Source organism: Hyperolius riggenbachi, chromosome 5 (genome assembly GCF_040937935.1).
Source record: "Hyperolius riggenbachi isolate aHypRig1 chromosome 5, aHypRig1.pri, whole genome shotgun sequence".
In the NCBI taxonomy this organism is placed as follows: Eukaryota; Metazoa; Chordata; class Amphibia; order Anura; family Hyperoliidae; genus Hyperolius; species Hyperolius riggenbachi.
Window position 1 is genome coordinate 321,930,434 of NC_090650.1, and position 26,143 is coordinate 321,956,576.

Here is a 26,143-nt window from a genome sequence, read left to right on the forward strand (position 1 = left end):
TAATACAGGGATTCCCTGAGTTATAAACAACTCATCAATCCTGTCGAATTTTCTTGCACACTCCCTTCCTGCACTATCCTAGCTTAGAGTGTAAATGCAGAGTATAGTACAGCAGAAGCTGCTGTGCTCTCACCTCTCCACTGGAGTCCAGTGCTGTGTTTCTGCCTGCCCGCTCAATACTCTGCCTAGCATCTCCTACCACATGTAGTATGATTACTGCGACATGAGAAGAGTGAGATGCCAGCACTAGAGGGAGCAGGAGACAGACAGGATGCACACGCGGGGAGGTGGACTTTGGCGGGGAGGTGAGGGCACAGCTTCTGCTGTGCTGTACTCTGCTGCGTTATACTCTGCTGCGCTGTACTCTGCTGTGGCTGAACAGTGTAATGGTTAAGGGCTCCGTCTCTGACACAGGAGACTAGGGAATTTCGGCTATGCTGTTCAGTAAGCCACCACCTATTCCATAAGGTGTCCTTGGGCTAAATTTCCTAACACTGCTACTGTCTACTGAGCGCGCCGTAGTGGCTGCAGCTCTGGTGCTTTGAGTCCACTAGGAGAAAAGTGCAATATAAATATTATTTGTCTTACATATACACGCTGGGCTGGATGACTCCAGGAGAGGAACGGAGATAGATAGCGGCTCAAGGGGACATAAGGAGGCACAGGGAGACAGATGGAGCTTAGGCACAGTGGGACAGAGGGGTGCACAGGGAAGAGGTAGCAGAAGGAGACAGAAGGAGGCATGGGGGACAGATGGAGGCACAAGGGGACACAAGGAGGCACAAAGGCCAGAAGTCACAAAGGGGGACAGAATGAGGCATAGGGGGACTGAAGGAGGAATACAAGGGAAAGAAAGAGGGACAAAGAGGGAGACAGAAGAAGGCACAAAGGCCAGAAGTCACAAAGGGGGACTGAAGGAGGCACACGGGAAAGAAGGAGAGACAAAAAGGGGGACAGAAGGAGGCACAATGGTTGTAAATGTAAAGCCTTGAGATATGCATATTCCTTTTGGTATCATTTCATAACAACAATCCATTTCCCCTAGTTTTCCTGTGCGGTAGCCCTCTCTACTCGAGGGCAAAATGTATAAACGGTTTACGGTCTGGCAGTAGGAGCCTGTTTGATGTTCAGCAGCAGTGTGATTGTTGCATGACTCGTTCTAACAGCAAACTCAAGTAAGAACATGAATCAGCACAGGGACATTGTACCACTGGCGGTATGCCAGGCTGCTCCACTTACATTCCTTCTAGCTGGGTGTTATCAGCAATTACTGCTACCTGGTGTGTTACACTAGTTACTAGTACATGCTCACTTTGTATTACAGCTTTTATGCATTTGCTTAATATTATATAAAAATGCAAGAACATTTTGCATTGGGACTAGTTTAATTCATTTCGTAGAGTGTCTATTGACAAATGACTTCAAAGCTATCAGTTGTGTTCATCTGCTGCAATGCTGAGATTTCTTATTGTTTTAGAATTAGCTCCATACTCTGTAATGCTGGGAACACAATGCAATTTCCCTGGCCAATCGACGGGTGATCAGACAGGAAGTTGTACCGTGTGTACATGTCCAAACTGCTCCCGATTGATAAAGGGATTGATTTTCCAATGATAACGTTGCAAAATCGATCCCTTTCTTGATCGGAAACAGATCGGACATGTCAGAAATAATCGCTCGATTCCCGTCAATCGGACAGAAAATTGCATCATGTGTTCATTGATGTGCATTGATGTTCTTCACATAGTAACAGAAGTTACTGCAGTGAGATGCTTGCAAGTAATGATAACTGGGATTGTTAGTTATTTGTCATCATTAGCATGTTGTATATTGTACTATATATTGGTGTTTTGTTTCTCACCAACATGATTTCAGCGTTGCAGAATTGGGCACAGTTTTTTTTTTTTTTTTTACAAAGCTTCTCTTTCACCAAACCCTAAGCTCTATTTATACCTAACCCTATCTTTCTTTTGCGCAGCAGCCATATCAGTGTGATGAAAAATCTTGTTCATTCTGCCGCCAGCAAAAAAAAAAAAAACATGCATTGGCTTTTATTGCTCAGCCAGATAAAAGTGTTTTAACTTTTGTTTACTTTTCAGGAAAGCTTGGACTGCATTTGACTGCTGCTTAACTGGCTCATTTGCATACATGAAATACTAGTCTATTAACTCTTGCAAAACAAAGTTAAATGTGGGCCCAGGCAGGTTCGTAGTAGGCTTAGTACTACATGTACAGATGTTTATCTCATCATGTCGTATGTTAGGTCAGGTAGTCCCTATTGTGTAGTAGTGTTAGCAGTGCCTGAAAAAAAGGTGAATGGCATGTGGCATAGCAAATGCAGAAGTGCAGAAGTAGCTCACTTTGTATGAGCTGTTCTATAGAATTGATCTATACTTAACAGTCCTTATAATACTGTACCAAACAATTACCGGTAGATTAGTGCTAGAAACCAAGCCAAATGGGATGGACTTTGATTCTTTGATCCAATGTTTCTTATCATTATATTTTTTTCCTGCTAATTCTTCTCTTCCATTATATTTATAGGTCTTTCATGTTGCCTATGTGCTTATCAAGTTTGCCAATTCCCCTCGTCCTGATCTTTGGGTACTGGAGAGGTCTGTTAATTTTGGAAACACATATACACCATGGCAATACTTTGCTAGTAAGTACTATCTATCTATCTATCTATCTATCTATCTATCTATCTATCTATCTATCTATCTATTATTATTTAGTATTTACAGTATATAGCGCCAACATCCTCCACAGCACTGTACAGAATATATTGTCTTGTCATTTAAAGGAAACCTGTAATAACTTATAAAAAATAAAAATAAAAGAGTTTCAACTATCTGGGGCTTCTGTCAGCCCCCTGCAGCCGCCCTGTGCCCGCACCGGTACTCAACGATCCTCCGGTCCCCTGCCACGGCTCTGTTTCACTTTCACTTGTTGCCAGCTTCTGCGCCTGCGCGGCTGCACGTTTCCTCATTCATCCCATCACCGGGAGCGTCCAGTGCAGGCGCAATACAAGGTTTTCTCGCACTGTGGCTGTGCAGGACGCTCCCGGCGATCGGAGAGCGAATAAAGACGCGCGGCCAGAGCTGTGCAGGCGCAGTGGCTATCGACTTGTAAATCGGCAAAAGTGAAACGGAGCCACGGCTGGGGACCGGAGGATCGTTCCAGGATGGTGCGGGCACAGAGCAGCTGCAAGGGACTGGCAGAAGCCCCTGGTAAGTCAAACTCTTTTTTTTATTTTTTTAAGTTTATTTCAACTTTCCTTTAACTGTCCTTCAGAGGGGCTCACAATCTAATCCCTGCTATTGTCATATTTCTATATATGTATCGTGTAGTGTTTGTATCATAGTCTAGGGCCAATTTAGGGGGATGCCAATTAACTTATCTATAAGTTTTTGGGATGTAGGAGAAAACAGAAGGGCCCAGAGGAAACCCGCACAGATACGGAAGAACCAGTGCTGTGGAGTCGGAGTTGGAGTCAGAACAATATTTGGGTACCTGGAGTCGGAGTTGGAGTCAGTGGTTTCATTAACTGAGAAGTCCGAGTTGGAAATGGATGATTTTTGTGCCCACTCTAGGAGTTGAGGAATCGGAGCAATTTTGGGTGCCTGGAGTCAGTGGTTTTATAAACTGAGGAGTTGGAGTCGGATGATTTTTGTACCGTCTCCACAGCCCTGCGGAGAACATACAAACTCCGTGCAGATTGTGCCCTGGCTGGGATACAAACTGGGGAACCATCGCTGCAAGGCAAGATCGCTAACTTCTATGCCGATGTGCTGCCTATCTATCTATCTACAGTGGGTTGCAAAAGTATTCAGCCCCCTTGAAGTTTTCCACATTTTGTCACATTACTGCCACAAACATGCATCAATTTTATTGGAATTCGACGTGAAAGACCAATACAAAGTGGTGTACATGTGAGAAGTGGATCGAAAATCATACATCATTCCAAACAATTTTTTTTACAAATAAATAACTGCAAGTTGAGGTGTGCGTAATTATTTGGCCCCCTGAGTCAATACTTTTTAGAACCACCTTTTGCTGCAATTACAGCTGCCAGTCTTTTAAGGTATGTCTCTACCAGCTTTGCACATCCAGAGACTGAAATCCTTGCCCATTCTTCTTTGCAAAACAGCTCCAGCTCAGTCAGATTAGATGGACAGCGTTTGTGAACAGCAGTTTTCAGATCTTGCCACAGATTCTCGATTGGATTTAGATCTGGACTTTGACTGGGCCATTCTAACACATAAATATATGTTTTGTTTTAAACCATTCCATTGTTGCCCTGGCTTTATGTTTAGGGTCATTGTCCGGCTGGAAGGTGAACCTCCGCCCCAGTCTCAAGTCTTTTGGAGTCTCCAAGAGCTTTTCTTCCAAGTTTGCCCTGTATTTGGCTCCATCCATCTTCCCATCAACTCTGACCAGCTTCCCTGTCCCTGCTGAAGAGATGCATCCCCCGAGCATGATGCTGCCACCACCACCATATTTGACAGTGGGGATGGTGTGTTCAGAGTGATGTGCAGTGTTAGTTTTCTGCCACACATAACATTTTGCATTTTGGCCAAAAAGTTCCATTTTGGTCTCATCTGACCAGAGCACCTTCTTCCACATGGTTGCTGTGTCCCCCACATGGCTTGTGGCAAACTGCAAACGGGACTTCTTATGCTTTCTGTTAACAATGCCTTTCTTCTTGCCACTCTTCCATAAAGGCCAACTTTGCACAGTGCATGACTAATAGTTGTCCTATGGACAGATTCCAGCACCTGAGCTGTAGATCTCTGCAGCTCGTCCAGAGTCACCATGGGCCTCTTGACTGCATTTCTGATCAGCGCTCTCCTTGTTTGGCCTGTGAGTTTAGGTGGACGGCCTTGTCTTGGTAGGTTTACAGTTGTGCCATACTCCTTCCATTTCTGAATGATCGCTTGAACAGTGCTCCGTGGGATGTTCAAGGCTTTGGAAATCTTTTTGTAGCCTAAGCCTGCTTTAAATTTCTCAATAACTTGATCCCTGACCTGTCTTGTGTGTTCTTTGGACTTCACGGTGTTGTTGCTCCCAATATTCTCTTAGGCAACCTCTGAGGCCCTTACAGAGCAGCTGTATTTGTACTGACATTAGATTACACACAGGTGCACTCTATTTAGTCATTAGCACTCATCATGCAATGTCTATATGCAACTGACTGCACTCAGACCAAAGGGGGCTGAATAATTACGCACACACCACTTTGCAGTTATTGATTTGTAAAAAAATATTTGGAATCATGTATGATTTTCGTTCCACTTCTCATGTGTACACCACTTTTTGTTGGTCTTTCATGTGGAATTCCAATAAAATTGATTCATGTTTGTGGCAGTAATATGACAAAATGTGGAAAACTTCAAGGGGGCCGAATACTTTTGCAACCCACTGTATCTATCTAACTATTTATCTACAGTATCTATATTAAACTGCACATCATCTTTCACAAAGTGACAGTTCTGTCCAAAGCATTTAAATAAACTTAATGAGGGTTGTTGACTTTGCCATTAGCTTTACTCAAGCACAGGTGTTGAACCATCTCCTTAATCCGTGAGGAATTCGCTGGCACAATGCCTGCCACTGGCTTGCTCCACCCATACAATATTCTCTTGAGTGTCTCCCTTTGTAGGCTTTCAGAGAAATCTCCTCCATGCATACACTATCATTGTCTTTAGGTTATCACCCTGCTAGTCGTAATCTGTTCATAACTATGTGTATTATTTTACTGGTCATAGTGGGAACAGTGAGCACAAAGAAGTATGCAATCACCTGAAACAGGAATAAATGTGTGAACTCACTGTAAGTGATGAGTGCATTGTTTGCTTCTGAAAGGAGTCAGATTTTCTAATCCTCGCTATAGTCTAACTCTAGCCCTTTATTTGCTCAAGCGCAGACATCTGTTTGGTATATCTAGAAATACTGCTCTGTGCGGCAAATCAGAAGTTTTTACAACTAAACATAGTGCTAAAAGAAATAGACTACCAGTAATTAAAACACCATATACATATTGTATGTTGAATGTGTGGTAAGGTATAATCTTATTATAGTAAACTCCTAGGGACCAGGAAAAGTTGTTTACTACAGTATATCGGAAGTTTACTATATCAGAAATTGTCCTAGAAATGGCCCAGCATGCCCTGGTACATTCTCTGCTGAAAAGGAGCAACTCTGTCCTCCCATTGGAGGTACAGTACAAGCACTTGCCCATTTGGTGGACTACAAGGTTAAGTACAGTATACCTTAGGGCTGCATAGCCAGGCTGGACAAATTGCTGGTACAGTATCCAGGGCTCCATAAAAAATGCAGCCCTCACTGAATAAAGGCAGCCACACGCTTCCTGTGTGTGGTTCCAATACCTTCACAGGCGAAACTTGCAGCATGTGTCCTGCAAAACTTTCTGCTCACGCTTGAGCTCACATTGACAAATGACACATGCACCGCCCACTTTTTACTATATCCAGAGTCAGCATCACATAGGGGCCAATAAACATGTTTACTATATCAGGGTTTACTATACCAGGGGGTGTCCCATAGACTTATCATGGAGATTGACTGGGGCCTGGAGAGGTAGTTTACTATACGCAAATGTTTACTATACCCAAGTTAATATAACGAGATTATACTGTATTGGTATTTTTACTAGATAGCAGTTTTAGTATAGACTGTGGCATGTTGTACTAATATTAGAGTGACGTTCCAGATTCTAAGCATGATTGCCTGCATCAGTTTGGGAAGGAGGCCAGACAGCCCATTACTAGAGATGATGATGTCATCTGCACAACGGAATACTCCCGGATTGTCCCTCTGGAGAATGGAGAGGTAGGTAGACATTAATGGACTGCTAAAAACTGCCATCAGTAATTGTTATACCGTCTATTAGAACTGTTTAAAGCTGACCTACATGTATTTAGCAAACTACCAGATGGTAACAACAGCCTTATGCAACAAATGATTGTAAATTACTTTTAAAGATAAAATCTGCAAAGACCTGACTATAGGGTGAACTCCGCCTCACGGACTGCAAGGCAACGTACAGAACCCTGAGGTTAGGTTCACAGTGGTCTTTGTGTTGCCTTCCTTGTAACAGCAGGAATGCACTGTATTAGGAAAGCTGCGCCTTATGTTACTTGCACATTGCGTCACATAGAATGAAGCAGACAATGAATGAAAAGTATGCTTCACTGTAACTGTTAACACACACGCTTTGCTGTAATGCATTGCTTTCAGTGTGTTACAATACTGCAGGCCCTTTTAGCGCAACGTACCCGCCGCACGGTGAACGTTGCATAGGTATTGTATTGCAGTGTGCATAAAGCAGCCATTACGCCACACCTTAACTCATGCACCTTCTGTTAGACTATATGGCAGTTTCTTTCATAAGTCTTATGTCTTTTCAAGCCTAAGCCTGCCCCCTTGCTGCTCTGCCTTCCTGCTATGTATCCTCGTAGCAGGAAAGCAGAGCCAGGAGGGGGTGGGCTTGGGCGTGAAAAGAAGACTTCACAGAAGACTGACTCAGCTATAATCATTCAGGGCAAAGCTAGACTGAATGTTTGGTCGGGGATTCTTATCAGCTGATAACAGGCAGAGAGAGCAGTGAAGAATGAAACAAAGAGCAGAGTAGGTGTTTACTGTCATGTTCCCATTGATATATATGGTAAAATACATGAGGGTGCTTAGTCTCTGGTTCTCTTTAAGGTCTATATCTACCAAGTGGTTGTTCAGGTGACTGTTCGATTTTACGATATCACATAACATTGTTTAATGAAAATTCAATAAATGATGTTTAGCGACGTGTGACCACCTGCAGCGATCTTTTGTATTGAATGACCATCATGATGGATCACTGGACAAGCAATCATTCAGAATTCCATTGACTCCAACGCAAATTAATGCAATCATTTGAAGAATGGTTCACATATCACCGTTCTCTCCTCATTTAAACGATTAGTAAAGATGATTCGGGGAACGATTGTTTGATGGCGCTGTACCCCCGTTGCATCTTCGCATGGGTACTTAGCTTTAGATGCAGTCCCTCCCCACAGTGCAGGAAGGAAAAGAAGCGGTAAAGTGGTCATGTGACTGTAAGGTTGCTTCTTAAATTACAGTATTTACAGGTTTTGTATAAACAACAAGTTTGTTGATAGGAGGACTGGGGATCAAAACTTTAGATCATTTTTCTTTATTCCTTTTTCAAAGGGTCATTATTTCTGCTTTGTTTTATAGTTTAAATGACAGAGGGTGCTTTTAAAACGGCAACTGTGAGGGTCAGTTCACACTTGTTTCAAAACCGTATCCGTGGCTTCGTTTTTTGCCCTGTACAAAAACGTAGCCACGGTGTAACGATTGTGGAACTTTCTCCGTGTGCAGCGCACAACGCGTGCGCTGATACGGCGGAAAATCCTCCACAAGCGTATATTTGCAGGCACCCAGCAAAAGGTGCTACGCACCCGTAGAGGGAAATTCTTGTCGGCAGATGGCGCTGGGGAGTGCAGAGGAACCAATCCTCTGTACCTCCACAAATGCCAGACAGGAATTGTACGAAGCGCAGAACGCAATCGCAAGAGAGGCGATTGCGAATGAGAACGAGCAAAGGGACAGGTTGTATGCATGTGCGCCAATCTAGTCGCCACCCAGCGACCGCGCACACACAACAGCAGATACGAAACAGAAACGCAACCGCAAGAACGGCGATTGCCAGAAGTGACACAAGGCAGATCAGAACAGAATACGAGGATAGCAAAGGCACAGCAAATCATACAATGAGGAGATACGGAAAATAACAAACGCTAGCTAACCGCGAACACTGCACTCATTCGCAACAGTGCACGCGGTTATGCGCGGTCTCCACGTGATAAGCACAATAGAGACAAGCACGCCTAACTAACCACCGACAGACAAACATGAAACAGAGGACGCGAGCACTTGCTCAACGGTTACCTCACCGAGCCTCCAGCAAGCGCTCGTAGCAGACAAGACAGACACACAAAAACAGGAACAGGCGGGAGATAGGATCCACAGCACTAGCGAAAGTGACTAGCGCGATCCAGAGAGGCAGAACAGAAGGATCCACAGCACTAGCGCGAAGCGAGTGCGATCCAGGGACAGAGTAACAGAACAAAAGGATCCACAGCACTAGCGGAAAGTGGCTAGCGCGATCCCAGGAGACAGATCAGAAGAGATAGCTGTTAGCAACCGCTGCACCAGCTATACTCCAAGAACAGAGATCAGAACCATTTCCTGTCGACCACCATTGGGACAGGACAATCACAACAGACAAACAAAACAGATAAACAATCCTAACTGCACTAGGGAACCTGCCTAGCACAGTTTCCAGGAATTACTCTAAGCTGATCTTCAAACAAAGAGCATGGCTGACACTCTCCAGAGTGTTTAACAGGAAGACTCCTTATGAACAGCAAAGCATTGTGGGACACACATAGTACTTATAGTACACGCCTCCAATGAATGTGGCCAGGCAATTTGCATGACAACGTATGCAAATTCCTCAGCAAGCACAAGCTGCAAAACTGACAGAAGCTCTTCTTTCCAGAGTCCTGCAGCATGCAAACCTACACAATGGTCAAAAAGCTGCCTGCCTGCACAGGCAGCTGAGCAAATCATCACAGTACCCCCCCTCCAGGGTCGAATTCCAGACGACCCTCAAAAGTGCTATTAGCAACAGACTCAAACTGAAGACTCATAAAGGTCGGGACAGCCCGACAAAGTCCAATTCCAGAGTCAGTCCACCCGAAACCGACCTCATCGGAAACAGAAGCCACCGAGACATGCCCATCAGCACTACAAGTCTCAGCGTAACACCCATCAGGACTGTGGATACCAGAGAAGAAGCCACCGAAACCCTCCAGACAATACCCACCACCTTCCAAGGAGCGTCCGAAAATACCAAATCTGCCACAAAACCTGTTCGAAGTGTCCCTTACAACACAAAAGCCACCGTTGATCTTATCCAGGGTACCAAGCAAAATTGCTCCCGGAATCTCCCAGAACCTTTTGAAGCTCCACAGAGATCCCAAGAGGGCAGAACAATCACCAGGCTCACATGGAGAACTATCAAGAACCCCTATGGAACCAATGACAATTCCAGACTCAGAATTACGAGGACACCCATCAAGATCAAGACTTTCAGGGACCACCTCTGGGCATGCAAGCAGGCAGGCTAAATCAGAACATGTCTCCACCGAGGAAGCATCTGAGTATGCTGGTAACCGAGGCACACTTGGGCTTTCTGGGTCACAGAGCACATTGGGGTACACCAGCACAGGAGAAACCTCAGGACATGTTGGGGAACTGCCAACCTCAGAGTCCGACATGAGGAAACCAAAACCAGGACCGGGCAGAGAATCATCACGAGCAATGGTCTCAAGCACTGGACTTTCAAAAGAAGACTCGGATTCAAATTCGGAAATTTCTGTGACAGCAATATCATCATTGACTACACATGACTGAAGCTCCACCAGAGCTGAAAAGGTAGCCAGCAAGGCAGCAATGCCTACGGAAGAGGGCAACACCTCAGAAGGACTTGGGGGGCAGGAGACATCTCCTACAAGTTCTGCACCCTTTGGGAAGACCTCAGGAACATCATTTTTCAAGTTTTCTAAGAAGGATTCTGTACTATCCATGTTACAGGGCAAAACTGGAATTTTATTTTGTGAACAGGGCAGATGTCCCAGGGAAGGTTCCACCATAAACTAACTGAGACTGAATTTCATCATCATGAGGGGAATGTACAGGTATATTTACTGGAACACACACTGACTCCCTAACTTCATTCTCACTGTACCCAGAATTCTGTGTGGCAGTCAAACTAACTTGTAACTCCAAAACTGCAGAAAAACAGGTGAGTATAGTGGCAATACCTAGACGAGCCTCTAGGGACACTGCAGGGGATTCTAAGCAAGGCCACATTGACTCATCCAGAGTACAGGGTGCAGAATCAGCACTTCCCTCAGAGCAAGAAAGGGGCTCACAAACGTCAGTGTGAAAGGAAAACATGTTTTCATTCATGGTACAGGGCAGGTTCAGAGAAAGCGTCTCTGAATAAGGCAGAGAAGGTTCAGCATCAGATTCGCAAAACCGAAGCGCTGTCTCACTCTTAGATTCGGCAATGTCGAATCCGAGGAATCAGAACGCAAAACCTGCGAATCAAAATTCACTTTAGGTTGTGAAACTGGCGCTTCCATAGCGCAAACCTCCGCGATCTGCGGAGCAGACTGCAAGGCATCTAGGACCGAAACGCTGGAGCAACTGTCCCCAGGCAACGGGCCCTTACAGGTGAGAACAAGGTGAGACAGAGACTCATTTACAGAAGAAATAGCGACATCAACAGGATAAACTTTATTAGGCATATTAATTTTACTTTTGACGCTGCATAGTCGAGAAATTTTCCCCATAGCAGGGTCACAGACGGAAGATCTCAAAGATCTGTTTCTAAATGAAAAAGCATCCCACACATCCTTGAGGAAACCGGCAGACTCATGCCGATCACAATCGGCAGGAACATCCGAGAAACAGGCATCAGATCGCACAGATTCAAACTGCACACTGTCAGGAGAGAATCCTTCAGGATTCGCACAGGAATCAACCACAGCGGCACACTCATTCATTTCAGATTGCACAAAGTCAAGACTCTCATGCTTTACCCCAGCAAGGCAGGAACAATCATCCGACAACAATGTCTCTTTATTGGAATCAATTGGTTGGTGTGTGTGCAACTCATCCAAAATCGTTTGCCATACATAGATCACCAGATCCACATCATCCTTGTCACATTCATCGGAATCAATCAGAAGGTACATAGAATCGAGACAAACATTCAAGACATCTTCGCTTTTTGCGATGTAAAAATCGCAAAAGGCTTTCCAATCAAAATCGAATTCCTCCAATAAGGCCCCGACATCCCATGAGGCAAATGGAGGTTCAAACAAGCCAGTATCTCCATATGGGTGGAGTTCAGGAACAAGAACAGATTTTTAACTGCTTTAATATAGTGTGCGATCCTACCTATAGCAGGATCCACATAAGCTTTGGATTGGGGCAAAAAACCTGGAGATTGAGCAGCATCATCATACACATCATTAGGGAGTGTTTTATTCAGATGCTTGCGCTTTTTAATTTTTCCCTTTTTTGCAACTTTGCATGTCTGCTGTTTAAAACCTGAAGTGGCAACAGACACATTGAACTGATTGTCATACTGAAAGGTTTTGCATGGAAGGGAAAGATCAGCTGACCTATCAGCAGCTACACACTCAATCAGAGCAGGTGGCAAGCCAGGCAGTTTAAACCAGTGAGAGAATATCACTGCAAGAAACTGATACAGATTATCATTCCAGGAATTGATTTTTAACAGATCATACGCCCAGGTGAACAAATCGTCTTTTAAGAGCACATAGGCAAACAAAAGAGCCGACGTGGACGGATCAGAAATCTGAAAGGTGGGATTCAGACAAAACCTCACACATTCAGAAAGAAATTCTGCCTTGGTCTCTGAATTTAGCCTTTTAAAGCTCTTAAAGACACAGGACCCAAACTCGACAAAATCGTACAAATCAGAAATTCCGTCTACACTGGGGTTTTGGGTTGGGCTGTTCATACAGTAACGATTGTGGAACTTTCTCCGTGTGCAGCGCACAACGCGTGCGCTGATACGGCGGAAATCCTCCACAAGCGTATATTTGCAGGCACCCAGCAAAAGGTGCTACGCACCCGTAGAGGGAAATTCCTGTCGGCAGATGGCGCTGGGGAGTGCAGAGGAACTAATCCTCTGTACCTCCACAAATGCCAGACAGGAATTGTACGAAGCGCAGAACGCAATCGCAAGAGAGGCGATTGCGAATGAGAACGAGCAAAGGGACAGGTTGTATGCATGTGCGCCAATCTAGTCGCCACCCCGCGACCGCGCACACACAACAGCAGATACGAAACAGAAACGCAACCGCAAGAACGGCGATTGCCAGAAGTGACACAAGGCAGATCAGAACAGAATACGAGGATAGCAAAGGCACAGCAAATCCTACAATGAGGAGATACGGAAAATAACAAACGCTAGCTAACTGCGAACACCGCACTCATTCGCAACAGTGCACGCTGTTATGCGCGGTCTCCACGTGATAAGCACCATAGAGACAAGCACGCCTAACTAACCATCGACAGACAAACATGAAACAGAGGACGCGAGCGCTTGCTCAACGGTTACCACACCGAGCCTCCAGCAAGCAAGTGGCTAGCGCGATCCCAGGAGACAGATCAGAAAAGATAGCTGGTAGCAACCGCTGCACCAGCTATACTCCAAGAACAGAGATCAGAACCATTTCCTGTCGACCACCATTGGGACAGGACAATCGCAACAGACAAACAAAACAGATAAACAATCCTAACTGCACTAGGGAACCTGCCTAGCACATTTTCCAGGAATTACTCTAAGCTGATCTTCAAACAAAGAGCATGGCTGACACTCTCCAGAGTGTTTCACAGGAAGACTCCTTATGAACAGCAAAGCATTGTGGGACACACATAGTACTTATAGTACACGCCTCCAATGAATGTGGCCAGGCAATTTGCATGACAACGTATGCAAATTCCTCAGCAAGCACAAGCTGCAAAACTGACAGAAGCTCTTCTTTCCAGAGTCCTGCAGCATGCAAACCTAAACAATGGTCAAAAAGCTGCCTGCCTGCACAGGCAGCTGAGCAAATCGTTACACACGGATACCAATGTTAAAAATAGCGTCCGTCTTCACACTTCAAAAAATCAAATCCGTGGGCTCCATTTTAGAAAACTAAACGGAAAGTCCGGATTTTGCAGATTTTCACAGAGCCCGGATTCCCTTCAGGTTAGCTTTAAATAAGACCCCATCCTGTGCATGGATGTCTATTAAGAAAAAATAAACCTCAGGCTGAGGCTCAGTTAATTTTGGTTGAACATTGATCGGGGAATCCAATCAGGCAGAGCAGAAAACTATACAGGGCTTACCTGCAGATAGCATGGATAATTCCTTTTATTCCCTTTATCAATTGTGTCAGAGCAGTGGCAGAAGTTGCACCGTTATTTTCACTGCAAAGTTGCAGCTGCCAGTCAATTACCGGTACTTTTTGGTCCCATCACTGTACAGTGGAAACCAGCTATGACCATCTTTCTTCTTCTCTGGGAAGTGCAGCTTGCTGAAATCTTCCTATCTGGAAATGTGAGCTGCCAGTACTAAGTATTTTGGGGTGGTTTATATTGAGTATACTACAAGTGCTTCAAGGAGAGATTTTAGTGCTGGACACTTCTGAGAGGAAGAACATAGATTAAATATGAGTAAAGCCTGTACCGCAACATTATCCTCACACAAACATAGTGTTTTTACTGGGGGATGAACTGCCAAAAAACAGATGTATACATTTTATATGTCTAACAAAAAACACAAGCATAATACTGTACCCATAATGCAACCACTAGCTCTTGGTGCAAAACAAAAAATAACTCCTCCTGAGCTCCATAGCATATACCAGTATTGTTTTTCATGTAATATGTGCTGGTGCTTGGCATAGCATTCTTATTCTCGTGTCCTTTCCTAAAACCTGCCTCGTTCATATGTTTACCGTATATGGCTATTTTCACAGTGCAGTGATGGAGAGATACTGGCTGACACCTACAGTTCTGTCAGGCTTGCCAGTGATCTGAGAGAACTTCTCATGGAGGCAAAATAAATTGTGCATTAGGAACTAATTAAAATTATTCTGTGAAGAATGGTTTTAAAGTGAACTTAATCTACCTACTAACACATTTTGGATTATTGCTACCTAACATGATTCTCCTGATCATTTCAATAGATTGTTTAGGGACAGTCTCTGTAGAGAAACACTGCATGGCTTCCAGATGAGCAGTATGTTCTGTTCTATGAAGAGGGGATAGGGTTGCCTTATTGCAGGCACCAGAGTGGAAAAGCAATACCTTGCACGGTTACTGAAAAAGGGGGGCTGACAATGGCAACAATTCACTAAGCTTATCTCCTGTCTTTAATAACAATTCGGAGCTGTTTTACTGCCATCACCACGGTGATAAAGCATTTAGAATTCTACTAATTTATGTGAAAATAACTACAGAGGTGATAACTTAATGACTGAAGTGATGTTAACATTCTCACTTTGAAAACCGTTATCACTACACCTTAATAAGGCAAGCTTTTTTAGTGAATTAACACTTAAAGAGAAACTGTAACCAAGAATTGAACTTCATCCTAATCCTAATCAGTAGCCACTTTCCCACAAGAATTATTCTCCTTTTCACAAACGGATCATCATGGGGCTCTGTATGGCTGATATTGTGGTGAAACCTCTCCCACAATGGGATGTCAGGACCACGGTTCTGACATCACACTGTGTTAGCCTTGTTGCATTGTGGGAAACAACAGCTGTTTCCAACTGACATCACCTACCAGCAGTAAAAATGTCACCATGTGATAAATGTTAGAATGTAAATCAGGGAGAGGAAAGGTTTTACAATGGGCAAACCCTGACTAAATCATTTATACATAATAATTGTAAAAATGAAGCACTTTTTTTATTACATTATTTTCATTGGAGTTCCTCTTTAAAATACAGATCCATGTGTGGTGATAAGTTTTCACTTGCCTTATTATCACCAGCAGGATTTTAGTGAATTGTGGCCAATGTCTAAGAACACCTCTCCACACTCTGAACTCACAAATGCTTGTTTTTGTCAATTAATATGAAAATAGTGGATTGAAATGCCTTAAGGCTCGCACACACGCTTGACTAAAGACAGCTGAGGCAGCTGATAACAATAATCAAGCGTGTGTACAGTAGCCCCCAACTGCCGCTAGGCAAGTGATCTGTCCAGCGGATCAACTGGCTAAGCAACACCCTACACCTTTGTGCACGCCGCTCCCCTGCCCGCATGACGTCATGTATGCACCGCTCGGTCATTCCTCCGTCATCCCTCAGCCCCCTCACATAGCAACAGAACGCATTGTCAGCTACACAACTGACCTGCATCTGTACTGGCCAGCCCAAGGATGTCGCTCAAGGTGATCGGGTCCCAGTCCCTGATAGGCGGCATAAGTCAAAGGCGTGTACGCACCTTTAACCTTTTAACCCTGAAAACTAAAGCTAACCTTGGCCTACTTAATCCCCAAACAGTATAGTATCTAATCTATACCTAACCCAAATACAGTACTCAGTTTTTGTTGTCAGATTTGGCATGATGATCTGGCACTTCTTGCAGCCAATGATTTCCAGTGCCAATAACAAAGCTAAGAGCAGACACCTGCCATTAATGCAGGCGCATGTCAGTAACCATACCCCACACTGCCAATGTCTTAAACAACATATTTTGACAAGCCCTACACAGTCAGCAGTGTAATCTGCACTGTTCATATCACAACCTAGAACTCTTTCTTCTCCGCTGCAACATTGGGCATTTCCAGGAGGTGAGTATCTGGGGAATCTGAGCTGCATGTTGTGGGGTTCTTTTAAGTTTAGTGGGGTAAGGGCCTGAGCCCACTGATGCAGTTGTGTCCGCTTTTCAGTTACACATCAATGTTACAGATGCAGAAAAGCGGACAGAAGCGGATACAACTGCGTTAGTGGGCTCAGGCCCTAAAAGAATGATGCACTGGGGGAGGGATTCAGAGGAATAAAATAAGCATTGGAAGTCTTGGGAGGAATATAATTAGGCTCCTGAAAGGGGTATCATATAGAATCCGACAAAAAATGTCTATTTTGTGTTCTGATGTACATACGTATAACTGACCATTCGTTTTCTGTTTTCTCTCTTTTGATGTGAGGTGAAGGAGATTAAGAAAATATGGTAGAAATAGGATATATGATACATGGCAGAGAAATAATAATCTGTTCATTCCTTCAGTTTCCAAAAATATCAATGAATTTTACGGTGCCAACCAAGACTTGACAAAACGTGGCAGCCACTCCCTTTCATTAGATTATTGTGATGTGAGGATTTTCATGCTTGCTTTTGGCTCACTTGAAAAGTCATTTAATGTAATGGCATGTGATAAGATAAGCATCAGGTACACTAAGATCAAACAAATATAATACAAGTTCTGACACCACTGAGCTCTGCAGTGCCTACATTACTGGGATGAATACATGACATGGAAGTCTGACAAGTAGAAAGCCAATATATTACATTTCTTATGGGTTTCTAGGCCCGTAAATGTTATGGATTCTGGTGCACAGGGTAAAGGACCAGATGCCTTCCTGCTACAATGTTGTACTTGCTTAATACAACATACGAGTTTAAAGTGGACCTGAACTCTTGCACAGAACACAAGGAAAACAGAGAGAAATGTACCGTTTTTAGAGAGAAGAGCCTGCAAGTGTAATTTGATCTCTCTGTGTCAGCACAGAAATTTAGCAGTCCTCGGCAGACACGGCTAATATTTAACACAGGATGTTAACCCTTTGTCTGCTTCCATGAAAGCAGGAAGTAGACACACTGCTGATTTATTGCAGGAATTCTGTAAGCTGTAACAAAGAAATGTTTATCTTTAAAGGTTATTATACTGTTGCCTATCTGTTAGAGAAGAGAAGAATTTCTGGGTTCAGGTCCACATGATAAGAGGTAACCTGAACTGATGTCGCATGAGATAAATATGGGTACATGCATACCCAGCCTACTTAGAGCTTAGCTTATTCAATATTCTATTTTTTTATTTGCATTGTAAGAGTTTAAAACCAGTGATTTCTATCCATGCAAATGAGGCAGTAGAACAGCAGTTGGATGCAGCATGACTCTCCTGAAAAGTAAATAACAGGCAAAAGACTTTTATTTCAGGTGTTAGAGATCAGAATATACCAACATTACCATACTGCAGATGGGGGTCCCCAAGTTAAGCAGCATCCATCTTTGGCTAATAGTGTGCTCTGGACCCAGTTCTAGTACGTATGTGTACAAATGGAAAGAAATGTCTGGCACTGCTAAGTCTTTATTGGTACAGTGAGATAGAAACAACAACTCGTGCAGATATTCAATCACATTCCAGATGGATGCGGTGGCGGTGAGTGCAGGGCGCTGTCTAGTTTTGCAGTGGCGGTGAGTGCAGTGCACTATCTAGTCCTGCAGTGGCAGTGAGTGCAGTGCACTATCTAGTCCTGCACTCACAGCCACTGCATCCATCTGGTATGTGATTGAATATCTGCACGAGTTGCTATTTCTGTGTCACTGTACCAATAAAGCCTAATGCTGGGAATACACGAGTCGATCCGACGGCTGCATTCGGCGCCGGATCGACTCCCGACGCGTCCCTGCCGCCGTCCGGATTGATTCCCGCTCCTCCCCGTGGGCGCTTCCTTATCTTCCGCTCGATTCCCCGCTATTGTCCGCCCGCGGGAATCGAGCGGGGAATTGATCCGGCGGGTCATCGGACCTGTCGGAAATTATCAATCGAGCCATCAGCGGCTCGACTGATAAGGGCGCATCGACCCGTGTATGCCCAGCATTAGCAGTGCCAGACGTTTCTCTCCATCTGTAAAACGCTTTTATCTGTCTAGCCTGATAAAAGCACAGTGGTGAAAACTTCAAATGGTGATTAAATCTCTCCCCTTGGAGCTCAATGACCAGATTCTAACTCACACTGCCATGGCTGCTGTTTAAACTTCACATTGCAAATGCAGTTCTAAGGGCCCATTTCCACTAAGTGCGAATTTGCAATGCAATTATTCGTTTTGAAACTGAAAACAGTTGCAATGATTTCAGCAGTGTCTGATGTACAGGCCTGAGTAGACTTGCATCTTATTCATCTATACAACTGACTGCAAAAAGCATCACATACGTTTTTCCAAATCTTATATATTAATGTAATTGGTAAGGGTGTCACATAAATGATAATAATTGCAGTATTTGTATAGCGCCTTTCTCCTGTCGGACTCAAAGTGCTTGCGAGGCAGCCACTAGAGCGCACTCAGTAGGCAGCAGCAGTGTTAAGGAGACTTGCCCAAGAAACTCCTTACTGAAATAGGTGCTGGCTTAAATGATGAAAGCAGTTGGACTGTAGAGAAACCAAGAAACAAAGAACCTGTATTTCTAACATCCTTTCCTCTTTCAGGTGGTAGTGAGATTAGTGAATGGGCGGCCTGGGGCTAAACATTTCATGGACTCTCCGGTACTGAGAGAATTCACAAAGGCGACGAATATACGGCTGCGTTTCCTCCGAACAAACACTCTGCTTGGCCATCTAATATCTAAAGCAGAGAAAGACCCAACAGTAACTCGCAGAGTAAGTATGTCACCATACCCGCTGTCCTTTTATACCTTAGACTCGTGACCTGAACTCTTGCACACCACACAAGGAAAAGTTTTTGTTTCACATATACAGCAAGTGCTGTAAAAATCAATTGCAGTGTGCCATGTGTGTTTGTTTAGCTACATCAGAGTGTAATTAGCCTTATTAGTAGCTGTGACTCACAGCAGGCTCTACCTCTGCAGGAAAGACTGAAACCTAACCCTTTCTGTGCTCCCTGCCCAATTCAGACTGTTACTGTAAAAATTCAGGTTTTTTAAAGTGACTCAGAGCTGAACTATAAAAAAAATATACCTGGGGCTTCCTCCAGCCCCATCCGCCCGGAACGCTCCCACGCCACCGTCCTCCGCTGTCTGCAGCTTCGGGAAGGTCCTGTCACTGCTGTCAGTCGGCTCCAGTCTATGCATGAGAAGTGTGCCCTCTATGTATCTCTCCAGCAGCTGGAGAGATACATAGAAAAAGCAAAAAATTGTGTAATCTGGTGCACAGGTCCTTATAGGTAAGTTCACCCAATTAAGGGGAAGGCAGGTCACCAACCATAATCAGCAACAACAACAAAGAGTGACCGCCACTCAACGAACTATAAAAATACAAATCTTTATTGGTCAATAACACATCCAATTCCCAGCTATTCCCCAAACTTCAAAAACCTCCCCCCCATAAAAACTGCATCGGTAACTCTTTCAGGAGCGCTCCTAACCTCACATCCATCACCAGTTACACCACAAACACACAATCTAGATCGGCCGATCTTATGACTGACATCCTGTGGAAACTATGAGGTGCAAAGGAATGTCCACTTCCACTGGGCTATAAACACCGACTCGTCTGGTACCTCGATCTTCAGCAGATCACCAAGAACCCAAAGTACAACTTCATTAGCAAAACAAAGTCCGCTTCTTTAAACTGTCTTCGTGGTCTGATTCTGCCTTGATTAAAAGCCGGCGGCTGAATGATCAACCCAGCCCTGCCCGGCCAACATTAGACAATACAGTCATTCAAAACAGGTGCTCCTCTTCAAAGACGGCTACTAAGCATAACATAAGCTTTTACCTTTATGCTTCAATGTGAGGAATTGTTCATGGATATGTTGCGGCGTCCCGCAACACCAGGTACCCGGTATGTGCTGCCCTGCGGGCGGACATTAGACTTGCGGTATCCGTGAGGTAAAGGAGCGTCCCATCAACCCTTTGCAGTAAGCCACGCCCACATACGCGTTACGCCCACATCACGTGGGCTTCTTCAGTGTGATGACGCTGTGGATGAAAGGTAGTGGGCATGCTCTCTCTTTTAAACCGTAATTTCAAAACCAAGCCTCATTCTGGCAGGCTGGACCGATACTCCTCTTCATGATTCCGGGACCTCCTCTTCTGAGACCATGCCTCCCTCTCATCATAATCCGGAAGCAAATACGCAGCATGTCAATGTGTCAATAAACTATAATCCATCAGGTTGTTATTCAACTGTTTCAAAATTCCTATGAATCCTCACGGGCTCACTCGTTACAGAACTCCATAGTCCTGCACTATCATTTTGCATAGTAGTTTCCATGAATTTCCACATACTACAGGCATATATTCTGAACGACTTTTTTCCTTGCCTTAAAGGGGAACACTCCTTCCCACACATCACAGTCATCCACATACAGTTTCTCAGCTACAAATTGTTTATTTCTTGTATGCAGGTAGAAAATGAACCAGATTTAAATCTGAATTCAGTCCATTTGGAACTAAAGTTCCTAAATTATAGATCCACCTGTTCTCAATCTGATATAACAATTTTTCATGGTCACCTCCTCGTTTATTCCTATTAGGTTTCAGAATGCCCTTAAACCTCAGGCAATCTGGATTTCTATCATGGAACAAGGCAAAATGTGCACCCAAAGGGCTTTTTTCATCTGCTTCTCTAATATTAATGACATGCTCCCCTATACGTTCCTTTAATTGTCTCTTTGTTTTTCCTATGTATTTAAGCCCGCATGGGCACATAATCATATAAATTACTCCCTTAGATTTACAGTTAATGAAACTTCGTATCTCATATTCTTTCGTCTCCCTGGCATTTTTAAAGGTTTTAGTTCTCTCGACCAACTTACAATGTATACATGAACCACAGGGAAACATTCCATTTGGTAATGGGCCCAGGAAGCCTCGTCCATCATTTTTCTTAGTGCCTTTAGAATACACCTCAGCCCTGACCAATGTATCCTTTAAATTGGGTGCCCTCCTCGGAGTCAGAAGTGGGTATGGACCTACCGCCTTAAGTATATCTGGATCAAGGCTCAGGACATGCCAATGCCTTTGTAATACTTTTCTTAATTGAGGCCAGTGTGAGCCATAAGTGGTAATGAGTCTGACCTTGTCATCATCATTCTTTCTTGTCCTCTTTTTGAGGCATTCCTCTCTATCAAGAGATGAGGCCTTTTCAAAAGCCTCTTCAAGAACATGTTCAGGATACTCTCTTTTCCTAAAGCGGTCGCACATTTTTATCGCTTCCTCTTGGAATTCCTCATCTTTAGAGCAATTCCGTCGGACCCGCACAAGCTGTCCGTATGGTATCCCCCACTTCTGACTCTCAGGATGGAAGCTTGTTCCATGTAGATAGGTGTTGCCTGCTGTTTTCTTTCTATATAGAACTGTCTCAAGTCTTTTATTTCCCTTTCTTATCTCCAAATCCAAAAAGGAAATTCTTTCCCTGCTTATGGTGAAGGTCACCCTAAGATTCCTAGAATTCTCATTCAGTCCCTCCAGGAACTCAATCAAAGCATCATAGGGACCTCTCCAGACGAGGAGGGCGTCGTCAATATAACGAAGCCAGAGGGCCGCGTGCGCACCGAATGCCGATCGGCGGTAGACATCCTGTCTTTCCCATGCTCCAAGATGCAAACATGCATAGGCCGGTGCGCACGCGGCCCCCATCGACGTCCCCCTCGTCTGTCGGTACATCACCCCATCTGCCAGGAAGCAATTATTTGTCAGGACGAGTTGTAGGAGATCAATGACCACCCGGTTTCTTTCGCCCATCCAGCCCCTGTATAGGTCAAGAAAGTAATTCACCGCCTCCACACCCACCCCATGGGGTATGGAGGTGTACAGGGACTCGATGTCTATCCCCACCAGGTAGTCAGAGTCCTCCACTTCAAAATCCTTAATCAAATTCAACAATTCTCTGGTATCCCTAACAAAAGAGGGCAATTCCTCCACCAGCCCCTTCAGGTTCTCATCAATGAATGTCCCGATTTTTTCCAGCGGGCCATCAATTGCTGCCACAATGGGGCGGCCCGGAGGGCATTCCATATTTTTATGTATTTTCGGAATCAAATACAAGACTGGAATCTTATAGTGATCCAATTTCATAAACTGGTACTCATTAGCAGAAATTGCTCCCTGTGACAGGGCTATATTCAGAATTTTATCTCTCTTTTTAATGATGTCTGGAAACGGATTCTCCCTTAATTTGGCGTAAGTCTCACTACACGCTAGCTGTCTATTCATCTCTTTGAAATAAGCTTCTTTACTCCATAGGACAATGTTGCCCCCTTTGTCACTCCCCCTGATGATGATGTCATCAGTCTCCTTAAGTTCAAGCAATGCCTGTCTCTCTTGTGGGGAAAGATTATCAAAGCGACTCCCCCAATAGAGTTTTCCAAGATCTCTACTGACCAAGTCAGAAAAGATCTGTACACTTTTATTCATAGACAGAGGAGGCATATACCTGGACATCTTTTTCAAGTTAGTATAGGCAACACCACCACCTGGGGGAGCTATCCCGCAATTACCTCCTTCATCGAGAAGGGTCTCAAGGTCTCTTAAAGTGACTCTATCATCTAATGATCTTAAGTTGGAACCTGCCTCGGCCGGTTCTTCAGGCGGAGAGAATCTTTCATTACTTCTAGAAAACATTTTTTTAAACAGAACCCGCCGTAAAAAGAATTGGACATCTTTAAATGTGTCAAACGGATCTCCCCCACACACTGGGGAAAAAGATAGTCCCTTATTGAGGACTGACACGTGATGTTCTGACAACGGAAAATTGCTCAAATTCACAATATTGTTATTCTCCTCTTCACCCTCAAAACCAGCCGTTGTCTGTTCCTCTACTCTTTGTTCCTCTTCCCCTTTCTGTGCGGTTGAACTCTCTTTTTCAAAATTGGTTGGGGGTCCCTGTCTGATTTCTGTTGGGGGTTCCTGCGGGTATTCCCTCTTTGATCTACATTCATTTTCTTTTTGGTTATTTTTCTGTTTCCTTTTTGGGCCTCTTCTTCGTCTTCTTCTTCCTCTTCTGTTCCCTCTTCGTCCTCTAAAAAAAGGACAGATCTACCAGAAGAGGAAGGAGACCCACCCATGCTGTCCTCATCTTCTGTATCTCTTCCACTTCTACCTCTAGACCTAGATCTTGCCCGGCCTGGCTTACAATTGTAGAATTCCCCTTCCTTCCATTCCTTAATATCAGTCTGAAATTTGGCTTGTTTCACTAATTTTATCCGTTTTTGGGTTGATTCAACTTCCCGTTTAACCAATTCATTCAGACGTTCAAAGTCATTATGTGACCGATAGCCTTCCAACCTCGCTACACTTTCTTTTATTTCTGATTGTAAACTCTCCAATTGTATCGTTTCTTCCTCAATCATGATTTTCATCACATTAAGGTCATAGGCAATTGCCATTGCCTTCCATTTTGTCATAAATCGTGGATTCTGAAGATGACCAGCTGGAACAAATCTATTTCTCATACCCCATGGCACCACCCCCTTATCAACATATGATTGTGTAGTACTTATGCTCCATTTCCGCCTTAAATGTCTCAAAGTAAGTTTTTTATGTATTCTGAAAAATCTTTTCAATTCCTGCAAGTCATCATGATCATTTTCAGTTGTTTCTCTAAATGCTGAGGAGATATCGGAATCAATTTCGGTCCCTAGTCTATATGCCATTATATTGCCTGATGAGAGAGCACTCACACCAGTAATTTAAAAACTTAATGTGAACCCCAGTTATAAGGTTTGTAGTTGGAAGCTGGAGATGGAATTGTGATCAATTGATCCGAATAGGACCGTTCAACACAGAAATTGTAGAATCTGCAAAAAATTGTGTAATCTGGTGCACAGGTCCTTATAGGTAAGTTCACCCAATTAAGGGGAAGGCAGGTCACCAACCATAATCAGCAACAACAACAAAGAGTGACCGCCACTCAACGAACTATAAAAATACAAATCTTTATTGGTCAATAACACATCCAATTCCCAGCTATTCCCCAAACTTCAAAAACCTCCCCCCCATAAAAACTGCATCGGTAACTCTTTCAGGAGCGCTCCTAACCTCACATCCATCACCAGTTACACCACAAACACACAATCTAGATCGGCCGATCTTATGACTGACATCCTGTGGAAACTATGAGGTGCAAAGGAATGTCCACTTCCACTGGGCTATAAACACCGACTCGTCTGGTACCTCGATCTTCAGCAGATCACCAAGAACCCAAAGTACAACTTCATTAGCAAAACAAAGTCCGCTTCTTTAAACTGTCTTCGTGGTCTGATTCTGCCTTGATTAAAAGCCGGCGGCTGAATGATCAACCCAGCCCTGCCCGGCCAACATTAGACAATACAGTCATTCAAAACAGGTGCTCCTCTTCAAAGACGGCTACTAAGCATAACATAAGCTTTTACCTTTATGCTTCAATGTGAGGAATTGTTCATGGATATGTTGCGGCGTCCCGCAACACCAGGTACCCGGTATGTGCTGCCCTGCGGGCGGACATTAGACTTGCGGTATCCGTGAGGTAAAGGAGCGTCCCATCAACCCTTTGCAGTAAGCCACGCCCACATACGCGTTACGCCCACATCACGTGGGCTTCTTCAGTGTGATGACGCTGTGGATGAAAGGTAGTGGGCATGCTCTCTCTTTTAAACCGTAATTTCAAAACCAAGCCTCATTCTGGCAGGCTGGACCGATACTCCTCTTCATGATTCCGGGACCTCCTCTTCTGAGACCATGCCTCCCTCTCATCATAATCCGGAAGCAAATACGCAGCATGTCAATGTGTCAATAAACTATAATCCATCAGGTTGTTATTCAACTGTTTCAAAATTCCTATGAATCCTCACGGGCTCACTCGTTACAGAACTCCATAGTCCTGCACTATCATTTTGCATAGTAGTTTCCATGAATTTCCACATACTACAGGCATATATTCTGAACGACTTTTTTCCTTGCCTTAAAGGGGAACACTCCTTCCCACACATCACAGTCATCCACATACAGTTTCTCAGCTACAAATTGTTTATTTCTTGTATGCAGGTAGAAAATGAACCAGATTTAAATCTGAATTCAGTCCATTTGGAACTAAAGTTCCTAAATTATAGATCCACCTGTTCTCAATCTGATATAACAATTTTTCATGGTCACCTCCTCGTTTATTCCTATTAGGTTTCAGAATGCCCTTAAACCTCAGGCAATCTGGATTTCTATCATGGAACAAGGCAAAATGTGCACCCAAAGGGCTTTTTTCATCTGCTTCTCTAATATTAATGACATGCTCCCCTATACGTTCCTTTAATTGTCTCTTTGTTTTTCCTATGTATTTAAGCCCGCATGGGCACATAATCATATAAATTACTCCCTTAGATTTACAGTTAATGAAACTTCGTATCTCATATTCTTTCGTCTCCCTGGCATTTTTAAAGGTTTTAGTTCTCTCGACCAACTTACAATGTATACATGAACCACAGGGAAACATTCCATTTGGTATTGGGCCCAGGAAGCCTCGTCCATCATTTTTCTTAGTGCCTTTAGAATACACCTCAGCCCTGACCAATGTATCCTT

At 44.0% G+C, this 26,143-nt stretch overlaps 1 protein-coding gene across 1 annotated transcript in view; it reads left to right on the forward strand.

The window, feature by feature from the left end:
- The window catches only part of LOC137519405 (laminin subunit alpha-3-like), a 120,665-nt gene that overhangs the window by 26,676 nt on the left and 67,846 nt on the right, over positions 1-26,143 (forward strand). Inside the window, exons 3-5 of the mRNA XM_068238360.1 lie at positions 2,545-2,662; positions 6,734-6,852; positions 19,121-19,291. Of these exons, the coding sequence (XP_068094461.1) occupies positions 2,545-2,662; positions 6,734-6,852; positions 19,121-19,291 (408 nt within the window). The remainder of the gene's footprint in view (positions 1-2,544; positions 2,663-6,733; positions 6,853-19,120; positions 19,292-26,143) is intronic.